The sequence below is a fragment of the Salvia miltiorrhiza genome, chromosome 2 (genome assembly GCF_028751815.1).
Source record: "Salvia miltiorrhiza cultivar Shanhuang (shh) chromosome 2, IMPLAD_Smil_shh, whole genome shotgun sequence".
Taxonomy (NCBI): domain Eukaryota; kingdom Viridiplantae; phylum Streptophyta; class Magnoliopsida; order Lamiales; family Lamiaceae; genus Salvia; species Salvia miltiorrhiza.
This window is the reverse complement of record NC_080388.1, coordinates 65,523,807-65,542,390: the sequence shown is the minus strand read 5'-3', so window position 1 is coordinate 65,542,390 and position 18,584 is coordinate 65,523,807. Positions and strand designations below refer to the sequence as shown.

The 18,584-nt window shown below is 39.3% G+C and overlaps 3 protein-coding genes and 1 pseudogene across 3 annotated transcripts; 2 read left to right on the top strand and 2 right to left on the bottom strand.

The window, feature by feature from the left end:
- Window positions 1–297: 297 nt before the first annotated feature.
- On the top strand, window positions 298–2,690 carry LOC131013068 (D-3-phosphoglycerate dehydrogenase 2, chloroplastic-like). The gene is made up of 4 exons (XM_057941069.1): window positions 298–1,003; window positions 1,071–1,447; window positions 1,514–1,720; window positions 1,800–2,690. The coding sequence occupies exons 1-4, from the start codon at window positions 481–483 to the stop codon at window positions 2,469–2,471; spliced, it is 1,779 nt and encodes a 592-aa protein (XP_057797052.1). The 5' UTR covers window positions 298–480; the 3' UTR covers window positions 2,472–2,690.
- On the bottom strand, window positions 2,589–8,814 carry LOC131013067 (ribonuclease E/G-like protein, chloroplastic). Its single transcript, XM_057941068.1, is given in 14 exon segments — window positions 2,589–2,861; window positions 2,967–3,122; window positions 3,395–3,514; window positions 3,890–4,002; window positions 4,632–4,704; window positions 5,071–5,218; window positions 5,884–6,008; window positions 6,224–6,265; window positions 6,402–6,719; window positions 6,812–7,054; window positions 7,056–7,139; window positions 7,141–8,075; window positions 8,163–8,390; window positions 8,656–8,814. Coding segments are annotated over 13 exon segments (2,724 nt in total). The 5' UTR covers window positions 8,347–8,390; window positions 8,656–8,814; the 3' UTR covers window positions 2,589–2,678.
- Window positions 8,815–13,024: 4,210 nt separating this feature from the next.
- On the top strand, window positions 13,025–15,466 carry LOC131013066 (glutamyl-tRNA reductase-binding protein, chloroplastic). The gene is made up of 5 exons (XM_057941067.1): window positions 13,025–13,674; window positions 13,753–13,833; window positions 14,177–14,281; window positions 14,374–14,523; window positions 15,077–15,466. Exons 1-5 carry the CDS (start codon window positions 13,273–13,275, stop codon window positions 15,326–15,328), a joined length of 990 nt encoding a protein of 329 aa, XP_057797050.1. The 5' UTR covers window positions 13,025–13,272; the 3' UTR covers window positions 15,329–15,466.
- A 352-nt stretch (window positions 15,467–15,818) lies between these two features.
- Window positions 15,819–18,277, bottom strand: LOC131013064 (exocyst complex component EXO70I-like; annotated as a pseudogene).
- Window positions 18,278–18,584: the final 307 nt, after the last annotated feature.

Genomic DNA, 18,584 nt, shown 5'->3' with positions numbered 1-18,584 from the left:
TTGTAAATGATTTACCGTCTAAGTTTCATTATCCTTTTTTTTCCCCTTGTCTTCAATAACTCCTTTTAAATTGGGTGCACGTAATATTAGAAGATGAAGCATATATATTTTCAAATTTGAATTCTGAAAAATCATAACATAATGTCGTTTCAAAAAGTTATACTAAAACATAACACGTGATGAAATAAGGGGTTTTGTTTTTTGTTTCCACCACCATTTTCTAAGTAATATTTTAAGTTCCAACTTGGCAAGATAAGGCTATAAAGCGCGCGCTCTCTCTCCACACGAAACTGGCTTTGTCCCCCCAAAATAAAAATAAAAAATAAGAAAAATGGCTTTGTTGATTTTCCGTTATTATAGTTACTGTTACAAGTAAATGAACTGAGTCAACAGAAGCCAAAATACTAGTTTCTGGGTATTAAAATTAAATGATCTTCGTCATATGATGGATTGATCTACTTCTTCTTCAGTTACACAAAAATGGGCGCAATCTCCATTTGGTGTGCCAGTTGTAATCTGAGCAACAAGAAGCAATCTTATCCCATTATTCCGAAAGTGAGCGTCTCCAGCAATAACAAGAGACGCACCGCTTTGAAGTCAGGAAATTCAGAATCCCAGAAGCCCTCCTCCTGCTCCATCTTAGTCTCCGAGAAGCTCGGAGAAGCGGGACTCGATTTGCTCCGTAAATTTGGTCACGTGGAATGCCTCTACAACCAATCCTTGGAGGAATTGTGTGGCAGGATCGGGGAGTTCGACGCGCTGGTTGTTCGGAGCGGCACCAAGGTCACGCGCCGCCTCTTTGAAGCCGCCAAAGGGAGGTTGAAGGTGGTGGGCCGAGCCGGCGTCGGCATCGACAATGTCGACAGGCAGGCGGCTACCGAGTTTGGCTGTTTGGTGGTCAATGCCCCCACCGCCAATACCATCGCCGCCGCCGAGCATGGGATTGCTCTGCTCACTGCCATGGCAAGGAATGTCGCGCAGGCCGACGCCTCCATGAAAGCTGGTACGTATACACATATGTCTTCTAGCTGTTAATCAATTAGACCCTAATTGAAGATTGTGATTTATAGGAAAATGGGAACGTAGTAAGCATTTTGGTGTTTGTGTGGAGGGGAAGACTCTGGCGGTGATAGGATTCGGTAGAGTTGGAAGTGAGGTTGCAAGGCGTGCTAAAGGACTTGGAATGCATGTTATTGCTCACGACCCTTACGCTCCCGCTGATACAGCGCGTGGCATTGGTGTGGATTTGGTCTCTTTTGATGAAGCTCTTTCCTCTGCACATTTTGTGTCTCTGCATATGCCTCTTACCCCTTCAACTCACCGACTATTCAATGACGAAGCCTTCGCCAAAATGAACAAGGGAGTGCGCCTCATAAACGTTGCTCGCGGCGGCGTTGTGGATGAAGATGCTTTGCTTAGAGCCCTTGATACTGGAATTGTTGCTCAGGTAAACCTCTCTTTCTCAACCCTACCTTGACCTTGTTCACACAAAGTGATCGAAATTTGTTGGTAGGCGGCCCTTGATGTGTTCGCAGAGGAGCCTCCCTTCAGAGATGCCAGATTGGCGCAACACGAGAATGTGATAGCCACTCCTCACCTTGGAGCTAGCACAAAGGAAGCGCAGGAACAAGTCGCGGTGGAGATAGCAGAGGCTGTTGTTGGTGCATTAAGAGGGGAGCTTTCTGCTACTGCCATCAATGCTCCCATCATATCTCCTGAGGTCGAGATTAGCATTAGCAGCGCGCTTGTGCTTTCTTTCTCATCTTCATGGTTCGTATTAATTTCTTGCTTGTTATCAGGTTCTGTCTGAGTTGGGTCCTTATGTTGCCCTAGCTGAGAAGCTGGGAAGAATCGCTGTGCAGTTGGTTGTGGGAGGAAGTGGAATCCAATCAGTGAAGGTGGTGTATGGTTCAGCTCGAGATCCAGACAACTTAGACACTAGGATTCTTCGAGCTATGATCACAAAAGGCATCATCGAGCCTATCTCCGATGCCCATGTTAACCTCATAAACGCAGACTTCATAGCCAAGCAGAAACACCTCAGGATTACTGAGGAAAAGGTGGCTACAAACTCTTCACTGGACCAACCTGTGGACTCCATCCAAGTAGAGATAAGTGGTGTCGAGTCGAGATTTGAGAGCGCGTTGTTGGATTACGGGAGGATCAGCATCCAAGGGAGAGTGAAGCTCGGGGCGCCTCATTTGACCCAAGTGGGAGCATTCAGCGTGGGCGTGAGCTTGGAGGGGAATGTCATACTGTGTCGCCAAGTAGACCAGCCGGGGATGATCGGACAAGTGGGAAACATTCTTGGAGAGCATAACGTGAATGTGAGCTTCATGAGTGTTGGAAGAAGTGGTAAGAAGGGCAAGGCAATAATGGCAATTGGGGTGGATGAAGAACCTGATAAGGCTACCCTCAAGAAAATAGGGGAGGTGCCTGCAATTGATGAGTTTGTCTTCCTTCATCTTTGAAGGGTTGTGTTGCTGCATTTTCATTATCAAGGCCAGGGTTTCCATATATATATATATATATATATATATATGTGTGATGTGACAGCCTCAAACTGCCTGCTAATCACATGCACAAGCTGAAGAAAATATGTTCTAGATTGATGATAAAAGGTCAAAAAAAAAATACATGTACAAAACTGCTATTCATCCAGATATGGTAGAGCGCAGTCATTTCCTACCTGTTTTCCAGTTTTTGATGGGAAAAAGAGTTACCCTTCGGGAAGGAGAATTAGGTAAAACTTCTTTAGGTCGCAATACTGAGATTGCAGCACCGTCGTGTTGGCCCTTGTCTGGGTTTTCATCTGTCAGAAGTTTCAGCTCAAATGCCCCTCTGTTGAACCCTCTAGCCACCTGCAGACACATGGATTTCACTTTTTAAAAGAAAACACACGACATAAATCAAATACAGAATTTTCCAGTTTGGCCAGATATGAATGTTGCCTCGCATACGCATACCTTTAGGAGAATCCAGACTTTGAGAGAACTACTTAAAACTGCAAGTCTTGTCCTCTTTCCTGAGGTCAGATAGTTACACATATGCCGATCCACCCTCAGGATAAATCGTGGCCAAGATTTGGGGTTTTCGGCATCTGCTTTCTGGTCCATTGTTGACTGACCAAATGAAAAGACAACCATTAGAGCATGGTGAAAACATAAGACATATCAAAATGTGAAGTGGGCACTTTACTTGTGTTGCCAACAAAAAAGTAGTTAACTATAATCCAGCAGAAAATTACCGAGTCAAAATGGAATAATCCATGCTCTTTCAAACAAAGATGAAAGGACAAGCACAAATTAAATTCTCCAATATAAGCTATTGTAATTTTTAGCATATCAAATTATTGCACAACTAACTTTCTCAATTCCCAAGGAAAACCACTCACCAAAAGTCGACATATTTCATGCTCAATTTTGGAAAATGATGTCTCCAAAGCTTCCACTCTGCCAGTTGCCTGGCAGCAGGTGCATGGTTCACTGATCATAAATGTAACACTGGGTCGAACCTATCAAACATCACCATAGAAAAGCTATCAGCAGCTAATAAAGTGTGTGCAATAAGAGATGCAGGACTTTCCAGGTTCTCATGGTTTTATATTATAAGAGTCTCACGTCAGAATTTATTAAGGATAGGAAAACGTTATATACCGGCACCAAGGAGTTGTAACTTGTCAGAGTATTTCACAAAGACTAACACCTTCTTCAGTTTAACATGCTCAAAAGCAAACAAATAGAGAGGGAGAAGCCCATAATTCTATGAAAATCTAAAAAGCATGACATTTACTACCACATACAACTGTCTAATTCCCTTCTCTGCTAAATGCTAACAGGTGAATGTAAATCTATCTATTTGTCAATAAATCTTGATAATATGAACATACCCGTTTTCGAGTTATTTCCATAAGCCCATTCCTGGACAGTTCAGATACTTTCACGGTTGATCTGTCCCTCTCAACAGCCTTCTTAACTTCTTCATAAACGAGCCTCTTATTTGCTGCACCATCAAAGGAAAATGTTAGAATAGAGGAAAAGGATATTGCATACATTAGACTTCTCCAATTCTAATAGAAATCTGCTCCTCCTTACTAGGTTGTTACATTTTCTCAAATAGATATACTTCATGAGCCTTCCATTTACAATCATCTCGAGTCTTTATTAATAAGGTAGTATGGAGGATTGTGTTGGTAAAGAATTGGCTTAGAGCTGGAGAAAGGAGGAAGCAGAATAGATGAGTTTAGTCATAAAAGTATTATGTCCAGAAAAGAGAAGAAATGAGGAAAGGGGTGGGCTAATATCCATCTTCCAAATGAATTACATCCGTATCTAAGAACTAAAATGAAATTAACTGCCAAATACCAAGCCTCATGCCTAAGTCTTACTAAATAAACCTTAAACAATTTTATACGAGGAAACACAAAAACACTAAAAGTACAATATGAGAATGAAACACTACTTGAGCACTAAAGCAACAAGTAGTTGCACAAATTATCTGTCATCTCTCTCATTATTATAACTTGTAGCTATCTCTTCTTATATTAAAAGAAATTTGTCACTAATGGGCATGATGGAAAAGCAATTATGTACTGCATGCCAGTGAATTAGGAAAGTAACTCTAATACTTACAATCATCCACCATATCAATGAAATCTACAACAATAATTCCACCAATATCTCTGAGCCTTGATTCTCTGGCAATCTGAAATCCAGAAACATATCCAACATAAATTATAAGTTCATTTATACAGCACTACCAAGCATAGTTAACCATAAAAATTTAATGTACAAGATCACTCCAGTGTGTTACTTATAACACAGCAAACAGAATTTCGCATAGCTTATAATTAGTAATTAGCATAAGAAACAAACATTTTTTTACAAATGAAGATGTTCTAAACCAAGCATGTGCATGCAAAGCACATATCTACATGTAGAAACCCAGATGGCTCTACAAAAAATCTCATCAATTCATATTTCCTAAATATAACACACTAGAGGGTCTTGCTTACAGACTACATAATAGAACATAAACAGGGAAAGCAAATTTAATTGAATCTGAATGTACCTGTTTGGCTGCTGCAAGGTTCACTTCAAGAATAGCTTTCTCTTGTGACGTTCCTTGACCTAGCATACAATGGCCCCCATTTACATCAATAGATACCAATGCTTCAGTTTGTTCAATCACTAGATAACCACCATTATCCAGAGGAACCCTGAAAAGTAAACGAGGTTCTTCTCAGGCAGGAATAAATTTACTTGCAAATTAATAACTAGTTAACTACGAATATGAGACCAAGTTGAGTGACTATGAATGTGACTGAGTTCAATTGAAAAGATGGCACTGAAGAATATGAATGATCCTAGCAGAACTCTTAACACATTAGATATGTAACCTCAGTTATATGAGAGATGTTTTTGTTGTATAGAATCGAACCTTGGAATGAGTATCACTTTTCTGTCTTTATTGGCTAGAAAATTTTCTAGCCGCTTGGGAGAGATACATTCCAGGAAAATAAATGAAAGAAAGAAAGCAGAGTGGATTTTTCAAGACTTACGATTTGAACCAAAACGAGGCATGTCCACTATGGTAGTAAAGTTAACTAAACTCATCACTTTCACATTCTTGAAGACTGTGACCCAGTTAAATCATTCGGTGGTGTTTTTCTTTTTCCCAGTAAAAATTTAAGCTTCATTCTTGTTGCTATACATTTCAACCATTTGTTGGTGCTGAAACCCCATTAGATTGAGAGAGAAAGAGGATACTACAGTGACTTTTTTAGGGTAAGAGTATGCAATTGTAATTTTACAAAATTAAACCTGACTAAAAGCATAATGTTCAAAGTACACAAAGGCAAACAAATAAAGGAACAAGACTAACCTTTTAGTGAGAATGCTATTGATTTCTTCCTCAATATTGTATTCATCAAAAAGGGGAATCCTTTTGCTGTATAACTCAACTCTGTCACAAAGGTCTGGAGCTATCTCCTGAAGATAGTTGGTGACCTGATACATATCAAAGAAGTCAACAACTTGTATTCAGAATAAAAGGAAGCATATTAGTTTCTTTCTGGTTTAATAGATAATAACTTGTCGGAACATGTAAATTATCCTTTCAGATGGTATGGCTAATTAATCGGTGAAGTTTCATATACTCATCCTCTCAGATGCACAACTAGGTTGGTAACTAGGATGATGCAAATAGCTACCAGCTGTCATACCTCATGGTAAGTTCGTGGAGAATCAACTACCATGCTTTCCACCTAAAGAAACAAAGAGTTAAAGAGATCAGATGCATTGACTTATGACTTTGATTCACAATCAAAAAGTAAGGCAAACCATAAAACTCAATAAAGGAGATGAAACTTTGATCGAGAGAGACAGATTTAATGCAGTCACCTTCTCATTAAAATAATCTTGAACTACTGAAAGTGTTTGCCCCATTGCCCTATGCAACATAACAGGAACAGCTCCTTCAACACCTTCGTCTGCAGCAAGAGCAGCAGATTTTGCATGATCAACTATACTTTTCCATGTTGATAGGAGTCCTTCAAAATCTCTCTGCAATTCCTCCAATGAATGGCCAGAAGCAACGGTCCTTACAGTGAGCCCGAATCCGGGTGGTTGCAAAGTTTTTGCTATAAGTCGTAATCGTGTTCGCTCAACACCAGAAATTTTCTTCGAAATTCCTATTGTTTTACAGCGAGTCATCAGTACCTGCAGCATTAAAGACAATTATAGCAACTTGCTCGAAAATATAGATCCTGGAGCATTAAGCATAGAAGTTGAGGTCACCAAGTATTAGGTACCCAGAATCTGCTTCGCAGCTTTGGATAAGCCGTTAATGTGGGGCCTTTTGTACCCAATCCTTCCTTAACAACTTGTACAATTATCATAGAGCCCTTTTTAACTTGTTCCCATTTTTTCTCTTTAATCTTAACGCTGGCATCCTGGGGTTGGCTTCTACTCTGCAGCTGGTCAGCCTCTCCATTTAGATGCTCTACATACTTGTGTTTCTCATCGTCAACTCCATGCTCAACAATGCTACCACTTTAGATTTTCCTTTATGACATCTAAAACATCAAAATTAGTCTGATTCCCATGATGCTCAAACTCGTCACTGATGAATTCATCATCAGCTTTGGTCGTACTCCTCCTCATCTGGCTCTTCACCTTCAGTAGATAAGGCTCCATTTTCAGGAAAATCGGCCTGTTCTCCAGGTTTATCAGATATGGAGTCTTTTACCTCTGTCTCCTCCATAGGGCCATGGAATGAAGGAAATACAAATGGTCCCTTATAGGGCTTTATATCCATGAAAGATGGTCTTAGGCTGCCAATATTTACGAATGCACCACCCATATGAGGAACTAGCTTTGTCACTACTCCTAGATATACACTATCACATAGCACATTGTTTTTTACAGGCTCGAACAATAGTTCAACTAGTTTATTATTTTCTAATACAGCAATCCTTTGAACAGTACATATGGAAGAATTGATCAATATGACAGTGGAAACAGAGTCCTCCTTTGTCATTTTACTATTTTCTTCCTCGTGCAGCAGGTTCTCAGGTGTGGGATGATGCGGTTCACTGAGTGCACTTTGAGTAACTTCATCTTTAACCAACTCATTCCTGAGCACACCTGGAACCTCCTTGACTCTAGAGCACGCAGATTCGAAAATCCAAGGCTCCTCAACCATATCATTCGTTAACAAAGAATCAGAATGTTCGGAGATATCCATCTCATTCATATTATACTTAGACTTATGGTTGAAATCCTCACCATGGCTAGATTGATTTAACATTTCTGATTTCTGAAGACTACCATTGGAGCAGTTCAATATCTCTCTTTCATTATCAATATCACTTGAAGTATATATATCAGCAAAATGGTGAGCCCCAAAGGATGGCTGCAATAGCCAAGGTTCCTCAACAACCTGGTCTCTTATTGGGAAAGCTTCAGTAATGTGTGAATTCCTTGGAATACGAGAACACGAAACTTGGCAATCACTGAAGAATAAGTTGGACGCCAAGTAGTAACTTCCACAACATCTTGCAATCTTGTCATCATCTGTGAAATCACTGGACACATTTGAGTGTTCAGCAACAAATTGGAGCAAAATCTTACTCTAATGACTACAAGGAATACAAGCAATACCTCTTGATAAAGCAGGAAGGAGGAACCGTTGAGTTCTCTTCCCAAACCATGACTGAAATACCGGTTTTCTCCTATTACGAGGTTTGAGCTTTCCCGTACATTTTCTACATTGTTGGCTTGGCGAATATGGCAGCACAGAATATTGGACTCTGGTTCCCCACAAGACATCAGAAGATGTCCACATGTCTTGGTTTGCAAAAGACTTAGACTTTATTCACTTCAAGGTGCCTTCACCATGAAAATCAATTTACATTAAATCGTTCACCAAGTAAGAACACATAACAAGTATCATACAAATTTTAAAGCTTTATATTCTTCAGTTCAAGAATGTCCTAGCCTCTCTCGTCAACAATCAATACAGAGAAGACCAACTAATCAATCTATTGCAATCAGATAGATAGAAGGATGGATTCGTGAAGGTAAATACAAGTTGGGCAGAAAAGGCATTTATTAAAGGGGTTGGGACGAAGTAATGCGAAGGAGAGGCGTTCACCTATGAGAAGTTGGTCGAAAATCCATTGACAGACGTGCAAAATGGGCGACGGTTTTCCAATTTACAACATGAGGGAGCAGGAGCTACGCAGCAGCTCACCTCGACCTCCTCCTCAATCTCTTCTCTTGTGTCGCGTTGGGGTTTATCTACATTCAACATGCTACTTTCTTACAAAATGTTTATACTTTACAATAATTCCACTTTGCCCCCTCTTATTTCCATTTTCCGCATTATCAACCACAACTTAACAATTTTTCTCTAATTTACACACAATCTATACATCTACAACTTAACAATCTTTCTCTAATTTACACACAATCTATACATCTATATATATCTAGGGTGTGTTTGCTTTTTATCCCTCCATTTGGAGGGATAATATAATGAGGTATAAATTTATCATTTAAAATGGGAATCACATTTATTATACTCCCTCCGTCCACGAAATGAGTACCCATTTGTGGACGGCACGAGTTTTAAGAAATGTATGGAGTGTACTATAAATAGTTTAAGGGTCTCACTTTTTGAGTGTATTAATTAAAGAGATGTCGAGTACGCACCACTTGTATGATGTTTTTGGTACTCCTGGTACCGCCCCAGTTTTTTAATAGATTTTTAATTGATCAAAAAAAAATTAAAGAGATGTGTGTGGTACACTTGCCAAAAAGGAAATGGGTACTCATTTCGTGGACGGAGGGAGTATCTTATTTGGTTTGAAGGATAATATATTTATCCACTTATTATAAAGTGGTATAAAATTGTACCACCCTCTCTTAGGTACTCCCTCCGTCCACGAAATGAGTACCCATTTCCCTTTTTGGCAAGTGTACCCCACACATCTCTTTAATTAATACACTCAAAAAGTGGAACCCTTAAAATATTCACACTACACTCCATACATTTCTTAAAACCCGTGCCGTCCACAAATGGGTACTCATTTCGTGGACGGAGGGAGTATAAAATTATCCATTTTTCCAAGGATAAGAGGTTGCCCGAAAAATTATACAACATGCCTGAATCAAACGAAGTATAAGGTGATAAATGTAGCTTATCTCTCCCTTATACTTCAAAGCAAACACACCCTTATAGTATATAAAATCATAACCATACAGTACAACTTGTTTCCGCCCATATTTTTAAAGGTAAAGGTAAATATCACAAGCTTTTGATGTTCTTCAAATTCGTTGGGCTATTATTGCACTACCTGCTCAGTTTTATAAGAAGAAATATTTGAATAATATCATATTTGCAACATTGCATGCATTATTTTGCACGATTTAATAATCGAAGACGAAGAAAAATACGCAATAGAATGGGAAGATGAGGGCATCAACGAGGCATCGGAGTTCCACCGAAATTTCGATGGTATTTAGTATTTTGCTCGACAATTCTTCCTTTGTGATCGTCAAATGCACAATCACCTCAACTCAGATTTAATCGAGCATATTTGGGCTCGATTTGGTCCGATCCAGTCATACTTAAATTATTGTAATATTTTTTTTATTACTGTAGTTTATTTTAATCAATGTAATGTTTAAATTTTAAATTTAATAAAATATTTGATTTTAAAATTGAAGAGAATAATTTAAATTAAATGAAAATGAAATTTTAGAACCCATTTTAAATCCTCTTGTTGTGAAGTGGTGACTCTTAAGCGGGGACTATCCCTTAGAGCATCTCCATTCTCCAACCCTAGAGCTAGCTCCAAATGGGTTAAGGGAGTAGCCATCCCCTTAGGAGGTGATTGGTATGATGGAATGGAATGAGGGTGGAATGGAATGGAGGTAGGAATGGAATGAAGGGAGGAAAGGAATGACAAACCTTGGTGATTCCTTTGCTTGGTATGCACAAGGAATACAAAAGGAATGGAATTGTAATTCCTTGTTTGATTCCATTCCTATGATTGGTATCTAAAAATAAATTTTAGGAATGGAATGGAATGAAATTATTTTGTTTTGCTAAATTAACATTTACATCATAATTTATCAAATTGGCATTATTTTGCATCTCTCTTCCACCTCTATTTTGTGTTATATTTGTAGGGACAATCCAAAATATGCACTGGGGTAAAATCGAAAAGAAAAAAAAAAGAATATTAATCAATTTTTTTTAAAAAAAATTGACTTATTTTCCATGCATATTACTACTACACAGAAACATGCACCCGAAAAAAAAAATTAAATTTTTCTTGCCACCCACAACCCCACCCCCCACCCACCCCCAACCCCCGTCCCCCAAATTTTTGTTTATTTTACTCACCACCCCCACACCTCCCCTCCCCTCCCTCCCCCCCCCCCCACCCTCAATTTATTTTTTTATTTTCTAAAAAAAATCTCGCCACCCCCACCCACCTCCCACTAACCTCCCTCCCCCTCCCCCCCTCCCCCCGTACCTCCCAATTTTTTTAAGGTAAATTTGGTTTAGAACATTAATAAATTTTCAAATTTTGGTTTTTCCCACAAACTTTCATTCTTGTTTCAAAATACATAATAAATCACTTTTTTTGAAATTTTCCATAGTGTGATTTTTCGGCGAATTTTTTAAATGACGTGGCGCCGAACTTAAATGATGTGGCATATTTAAGGGTTAAGTACCACTTTCCCCCTCAACGTTGACACCCCTGTCACCTTTAACACCCTAATGTCAGGGTTGACGTTGTTTACCTACCTCAACGTTTCAAAACTAAAGCAAAATGCCTCCACGTTTTAAAGGCCGCCCCAAGCGCTGCTCTAATGGGATCAATCACCGTTAAAACGCAGGGGGCAATTCGATTGTCATGTCACATAATTTTCATGTAATTACATTGTATTGCCACGTTATTTAAATTTTTTATCAAAATATGTCATCGTGGGAAATTCCAAAAAAAATGATTTATCATGAATTTTGAAACAAGAATGAAAGATTGTGGGAAAAACTAAAATTTAGAAATTTATTATGATTTTATACCAAATTTCCTAAAAATTGGATCTTCTTGAGTTGCAATACCAATGGGGCATGTATCTTTGTCGCATTTCTGCATCATGAAGGATGGGTGGGGGTGGGGTGGGGGTGGCGAGTAAAATAAATAAATAAAAAATTGGGGGTGGGGGGAGAAAAATTTTAAAAAAATAAAATAAAATTTTTGGGGGTGGGGTGTGGCGAGAAAACTAAAAAAAATGTTAAATTTTTTTTTGGGTGGGTTGGGAGGGGGTGGCGAGAAAAAAAAATGAAATGTTGGGGGTGGGGGGGTGGCAGGTGGGGTGGGGAGAAAAAAAAATTGGAGGGGAGGGAGGGGTGGGTGGGGTGTGGTGGAGGCGAGAAAAAAAAAAATTGGGGGTGGGGGGTGGGGGGGTGGGGTGGCGAGAAAAAAAATATATTTTTTTTTGGGGGGGGAGAGGGGGCTGGGGTGGGGTTGGGGATGAGGGTGCAAAATATATAAGAGTAATTTTGTCAAAACCTAAATTTAGGTGGAATTAGAAATGGAATGGAATGGGTAATACCATGTTAGAGGGAAGGAATGATGATTCCTATATGTAAAGGAATGGTGATTCCCTTAAGAATGGTGATTCCTAAAATAAAACTATACCAAGCATAGGAATGGAATGGAGGTAGGAATCACCATTCCATTCCCACCTCCATTCCACCATACCAATCACCTCCTTAGAGTCTCCATTCTACAACCAAGTTTTAATTGAGGCTCTAATTTTTTTGTTTCAATTTCATTTTCATTTCATTCAAATTAAAAATATCAACATTACACTAATTAAAATAAAATATAATAATTAAAAATTAGGTAAAAAAATAAAAGAATTGAAAAGGTTTATAATTTTAAAATCAAAATTTGAAATTAAAAGAAAATATGAATTAAAAGAGTCAAAAAATAAATTAAAATATCCGCTCCATTTCTTCCTTCTTTCATTTTGTTTCTTTCTTCTCTAAAAATTGAGCTGACCTACCTCATTTCTTCTTTCTTTCTTCTTCTATTTTTTTTCTTCTAAAGAACGAGGCGTACGCCGTATTATATTGCCTTTGCACCGAGATCAAAAAATAGTAGTGCGACATGGGCGACACGAGCCTTGCACTCGTATCCTGCTAGAGGTGCTCTTAAAGCTTTCAAAGAGGCTTACCACTGTAAATACTCTAAGCATGAATACCAAAACACATTGTATTAAATCAATTTAGATAGTGGTCTCATAAATTTCATATTTTTGAAGTACATGTCTCTCTAATCCACGAGTTGATCTTTATCTTTTATTCAAGGAAAAAATATAAAATAACTACAATATTGTATTATGATGATGGCTATAAAATTTGTTTTGTTATCCAAAAAGGCTACTATCACTCGTTGTAACTTTTTTTTATTGATTCATGAATCAGTAAATGAAGGGGAGAGATGGAAAGGCTTTCAAGTCTGACATGTGAACTTAATTTGCTGACAATACTATCTAACTAGAATTCACATGTCTTTCTCAAAACACTTGTCATTAATGTCTTCATTCATAACGTATAGGTGTTACAGCGCTTTTAGTTAAAAACTAAAACACGAGTCTTGATCCCACGGGCACGGCTTCCGTTATCATCGTCATCTATGGAGGTCGCAGAAAGTCTCATCATCTTCATTCAAGCACTAATACTAATATGATTCCTCCTCACGCCCAATTGCTGACCTCCCCGCCCCCAATTCTCATTCTTCCCACAGCTCATTTTCTCAAACCTCGCATTTCGCTGTCCGCACCACCCTCCTTTATCAAGTCAATTAAAATCAACAGATCTGCGTTGAAATGCTCAGCCGCTAGCTTAGTTTCAGAGCCACCGCAATTGGAGTTGAGCGACCACAATCGCAGGCCTTTCCCAGCTGAGGTTACAAGAACCATTCTGGAATTATCGAGCGTGGGCACTCTTTCCACTCTTAGTGTAGACGACGGCTCGCCTTTGGGCTTCGGCGTTCGCTTTGCTCTCGACTTCAATGGAACTCCCATCTTGTGTTTGAGAGATGGCGTTTCTGCTGATAGGAGCAGGAGGTGCAGTCTTCATGTTCAGGTTCGTGGGTTTTGCGCAAGGATTTAATCTTGATTATCAATCTACTATTCTTCATTGGTTTGAATTGATGTGTACCAGTTGGAGCAATGCGGAGTGCGGACGCCTCAGTGCACAATTGTTGGCAACCTCAATAAACCCGCTGATGGGATTGCTTTGAGGGTACGGAGAGTAGGATTTCCCCATTTCTTGAAATTTTATGTCTAGTTATTGGAGGATGTTGATTATTTTTTGTGGTAAGAGTAAAATTAGGAGTTTCGTTTAGTTAAAACGTGTTAATTTGTTGCCAAAATCCACAGCTTCATGGTTTTAATTTTAGATATCAGTATCACATCTTTTTGTTTAATTCTGCTGCTTTATGCCCTTGCTTGGGGAGAACGTTTTTATCCTCCATTGAGTTCAAATTTTTACAGAAAAGGATTAATCATTGGTATCAGAGTGTCAACCCAAGACTTTTCATATAATTTGAACTCTCATTTGGTTTTCCGAATTCCTTGTTTAACAGAAACTCTGTTCAGCGTGGAAGAAGCGGTTTAATGAGGAAGTGGAAGAAAGCTACCTCTATGTCATTGATGTTGAACGAGTACTTCAGATAGAAGATTATGGTGAGGTATGGCTTATATTCAATGCAGAAGAATATTTAATCTCCAAGAAAATGCGGATAGCTTCATGGGATGACTGGATAATAATGTAAAACTGTAGGATGGCATTTGGGTAAGTTCATCGGAATATGCATTGGCTGAACCAGATCCACTTCGGAACTCTGCAGAGAAGATTGTAGATGAGATTAATACTAACAATAGAGAAGATGTTCTTCGCTTCTGCAACATTTATGTGGACTTAGATTTCCAGGTGCACCATCATTGCTGGCTATCTTTTACTTTTGTATTGCAGTCCTCTTTGAAACTTGTTGATGTTGTGTGCCTCACTGAAGTTCTGCATGTTTTATTTGTGTTACTTATCAACCTTGTGGACGTCAGAGATTACTTGAAAAATATGCTGGAGGATTGAGAATTTAACACAAGTGCAAGTGGTTTGCACGTATGCTTAGTTTGCAACTTGAAAATAGCTGCTTGAATCCAGAATGAGCTATAGACAAATGGCTTGTGATTTTGGAGATCCTGTATTTTGTTGTCTGTTGATATTATTTTTGTTACTTGTTCCCAGTATGCTTTCTGTACTTGATGTCTTTTTTAATCCCTTTCAATCAATTGAAGGGGGTAGATTGGTTACAAGAACCTCTCTTACTGATATGGGTGTTTTGGAATATGGTGAGGTGCTTGGCAAGTAGCTTAAGATTTTAAGAAACTTGTATCTCCTCTTCTAGCTGATAGGGTTCTTCAACAGAATAATTTAATTGATTTTGTGTGCAGAAATTGATTTAGTATATTATGTTTTGTGTTAGGTAGTAGATGCGAAGATGGCGTGGGTTGATCGACTAGGGTTTGATGTGCGCGTGACATCAGTGCAAAAGGATGTATATGAGGTCCGAATACCTTTTCCAAGAGAAGTGGGAGATGAGAAAGGTGCAAAATCTTCTTTCAACGGTATGTCTCAGCTTGCATGGGAAGTGGAAAAGAATTTCCATGCTTTTGAGTTCAAGAAGGTGAAACACGCAAAGAAAATTGGAAATTCAGTTCAAACGTCTGATGTGTAGAGAAGTGTTGTTTTGGGATGTAACATGACCACAAGTAGCTCCCACCCAGTATTTGAAGAGTTGATCATGTTAGCATTTGCAATATCAATGTTTAAGGGGTTTTTGATTGCATAAATATAAAGCGTTTTTGTTGTCTCATCTTATTCAATGTCCTTGTTTATTTAAGAAACATGCACAAATAGAGAATCTCCATGAGCTAGGAAAACCGAGTGTGCAGTGAATGACACTAACTAACTCATCTTATGTTGTTGTGGTTTATGTGCTTGTAATCCAGATAAATCCAGATGAAACAATGAAAATCTAGTCTGTTTGTTTTTATCCTAGTTGGTTAAGGATTTGGTTTCCTATTATAATTAGATCTATCCAAAACTATTTGTTTAGGGATGTAATTGTGTACGGGAAAGCAATATGTAATTAGGGATGGACCCTATGTGTGTGGCATCAAAAGTGTAAACATCAAATTGCACAGTGCTAAAAACATGCAGAAACCTTGACCAGAAATACAAGTATATATGTATCTAAAGAGATAAAGTTACAACTCCAGATGTGATGTAATCGAAGTGGATATGTGGGAAACTATAATTTTACATAGGTAGTGATTTGATGATGCAATCAAGCGGCAGCAGGGGTGGAGGAGAAGTGGCTGATAGCAGCAGCATTCTTGATGCCTATCAGATCTGTGCATTTGGTGCCATCATACTTGCCAAACTTGGGTTGGAACAATAAGGCAATTAAATTCTCCAAGCTCTCACCTGTGTATTTCAGCTCGTGATCTAACAATCCAGGCATGAATCTTTGCAGATAGCTCTTGTAAGGTGGCACAACAGCTTCAACTATTAGCTGGCATGTCTTCCATCTCAAGGCTTTGTCACACAGTATCCATTTAGATTGCTTCTTGTACATTTCATCAAAAGCCTCGCAGAATATGGTGATCCTCTTCTTCACCAGTTCCCTATTGATGGCTCTGCCTCCAGGGAAGAAGGTCAATCCCTCTTCCTGCAGAAGCACCGTGAGCTTTTCCCAACTCTCTCTAAGGTACAATGCTGCATAGTACTCTACGGATTCCTCGTATGCCCACACCCAAGATTTCCCCATTAATTCTCCAAGCTTGTTTCCTCTTGCGCTGTTGCACAGGTACCAGTGGTTATTCATCATGAAAAGGTAGGAAAGGGCGGTGTCGTTGTAACTCTGAGCCCAACTCTCCAAGTTGGTCTCTAGTGCTTTCATTGTGCTGTGAATTTCATTGGAGAGAAGCCCTTGTTCAAAATTTGCTTGGTTCCACACCTGAGATATCTCAAGAACTCGAGTGAGAATCGAGCTGTTCTCCTCCTCAAGAAGTTGGTTGCAGTAGTCAGTAACGAAACGAACGAGCCTTGGAACGTTGCCATCTGGTGGTGGATCAGACTCCCTTTGCAGCTCCACTTGCGCCAACAGCTCCCAGAAAATCTCACTAGCCCCATCAACAACTTTCTTAACAAGAGCTCTCGTCTTGTTTTGAATCTCTATACAGAACTTCCCACTAAACATCTGGTTGAATAGCAATCGAAGTTTGTCCAGAGTGGAGAAAATCTTGAGCAGACTCAAGAGCTTCATTGCTTCTTTCTTGCAGTTACAAACTGAGCTTCCAAAATCAAAGATATCAATGAATCCACATTCAGTTGCAATCTTGGCAAAGCAATTCATCCACACATCATCATCATCATCTCCAACTTTCTTGCAGAGCACGTACTCATTCAGGAGCAGAGTCCTGAGAGCAAACTCCATGTGCTTATCCCACTGGTAAATGTATGTCTCCACATTTTGAACACTGTCCATTTCAGATAACTTAATGCCCAGATAATCCACATGCAGGCCTTGTAAAGCAGCTCGGGCTTTTGCAGACCGAACTTGTGCATAAATAGACGTGCATCTGTGTAGGCGATTGTTAGCGGCCAATACTTGAGCAATGGCCATGCAATTCTTGAATAGCAGGTTCTGGAAATGTTGGATGTGAGAAATCGGTTTGAGTCAAGAGACGCCTGTATTCAATCTCGAGGCTGTCAAATGCAGAAGATAAAACTCCTCCATCTTGGCAGAATAACTGCAGTTCCATCAGTATATTGACAACTTTGGAGATGCGGACAAGATACCAATCATCGGCAGAAGCTGCATTGCTTTTGAGGATGCAGACCACATCTTGGAGCCACAGGATCAGCAATCTGCAGTTATCAGCAAGAAGCTTCAGCGCCTCTTGGAGGCGTCTGATGCTCGTAAGGCGAGTGGATAAAGCAGCAGCACGAGGAGGATCAACCTGTAGCGAATCCTGCAGCTCGTACACAAGATCCAGCACCTTCAACACACCTGCAGCTGGCCCGATGGCTCGATCAACATGCCCTCTGATCCCATAAACAGCACATTTGCTAGCAATGTTTTTGATATTCCCCTGCAGAGACGCCAAGTTGTGGCTGATCTGGTTCAATCTAGAGCCACTTTGATCAACTGCAATGGCTATATTCCTTGATTTCTCGATGCTGCTCTTGAGAATTTCTCTAGCAGCAAGGAGATTATCAAGTCCATGAGATTCTTCCATGTTCAAAACTAAACCAGATTAGTTGTACCAGTTGGTAGAGGGAGTTTGAATTGTCATTATTGGGACATGGCATTAAAGAGTGGAAGCTATGTTAAAGGTTTCTTTTTCTTGCAATAGACTAGGATGATAGATGTATGTAGCTTCACCAAACTGAAAATGAGAGTACCAGATTCCGACCAAACTTTACTGACAATGTAAGAAATGCGAGTGCAAGATCCGCCAAACTACCCTACAATTGCTGACGCACTTGATATTATTTATAATCCACAATTCTTACCTGCCTTACACTCGTCTCATACTTAACCCTCACCCAGAATTCATGCCAAATCGTCACATATTTACTAAATCGATCCATTATCTGTTACAAGTTTCATCCCAGATTACGCAAACAAATATACTCACACAAAGCTTAGCTTGTTAGGTTAGGTGAAAGGGATAGAGTTTATTTTGGAGGATAAATTTAGCCGACATATTAGGAAGGAGGCGGCGCCGACTCACAATTATAATGAAACGTGTCAATCATTGATATCAAGTTGTGATTAATACATACTGAAACTAACCAAGTAAAGTGATGAAAGCAAAGCAAGTTTCCGGTATGGATAAACTTAGCAAGCTTAAGGTGGCCTCCGCCACATTCCTATTCCTCCTCCTCCTCTCATTCGACTTTGAAGTTGGAACAAATATAAT

What these genes read in the sequence shown, in the direction of transcription:
- LOC131013068 (XM_057941069.1), top strand. Translation starts at nt 481, where the DNA reads ATGGGCGCAATCTCCATTTGGTGTGCCAGTTGTAATCTGAGCAACAAG. An exon ending in CGACGCCTCCATGAAAGCTG is followed by an intron (nt 1,004 to 1,070) that starts GTACGTATACAC and finishes TGTGATTTATAG; the next exon opens with GAAAATGGGAACGTAGTAAG. An exon ending in CTCCCATCATATCTCCTGAG is followed by an intron (nt 1,721 to 1,799) that starts GTCGAGATTAGC and finishes GCTTGTTATCAG; the next exon opens with GTTCTGTCTGAGTTGGGTCC.
- LOC131013066 (XM_057941067.1), top strand. Translation starts at nt 13,273, where the DNA reads ATGATTCCTCCTCACGCCCAATTGCTGACCTCCCCGCCCCCAATTCTC. An exon ending in AGATAGAAGATTATGGTGAG is followed by an intron (nt 14,282 to 14,373) that starts GTATGGCTTATA and finishes GTAAAACTGTAG; the next exon opens with GATGGCATTTGGGTAAGTTC. An exon ending in ATGTGGACTTAGATTTCCAG is followed by an intron (nt 14,524 to 15,076) that starts GTGCACCATCAT and finishes GTTTTGTGTTAG; the next exon opens with GTAGTAGATGCGAAGATGGC.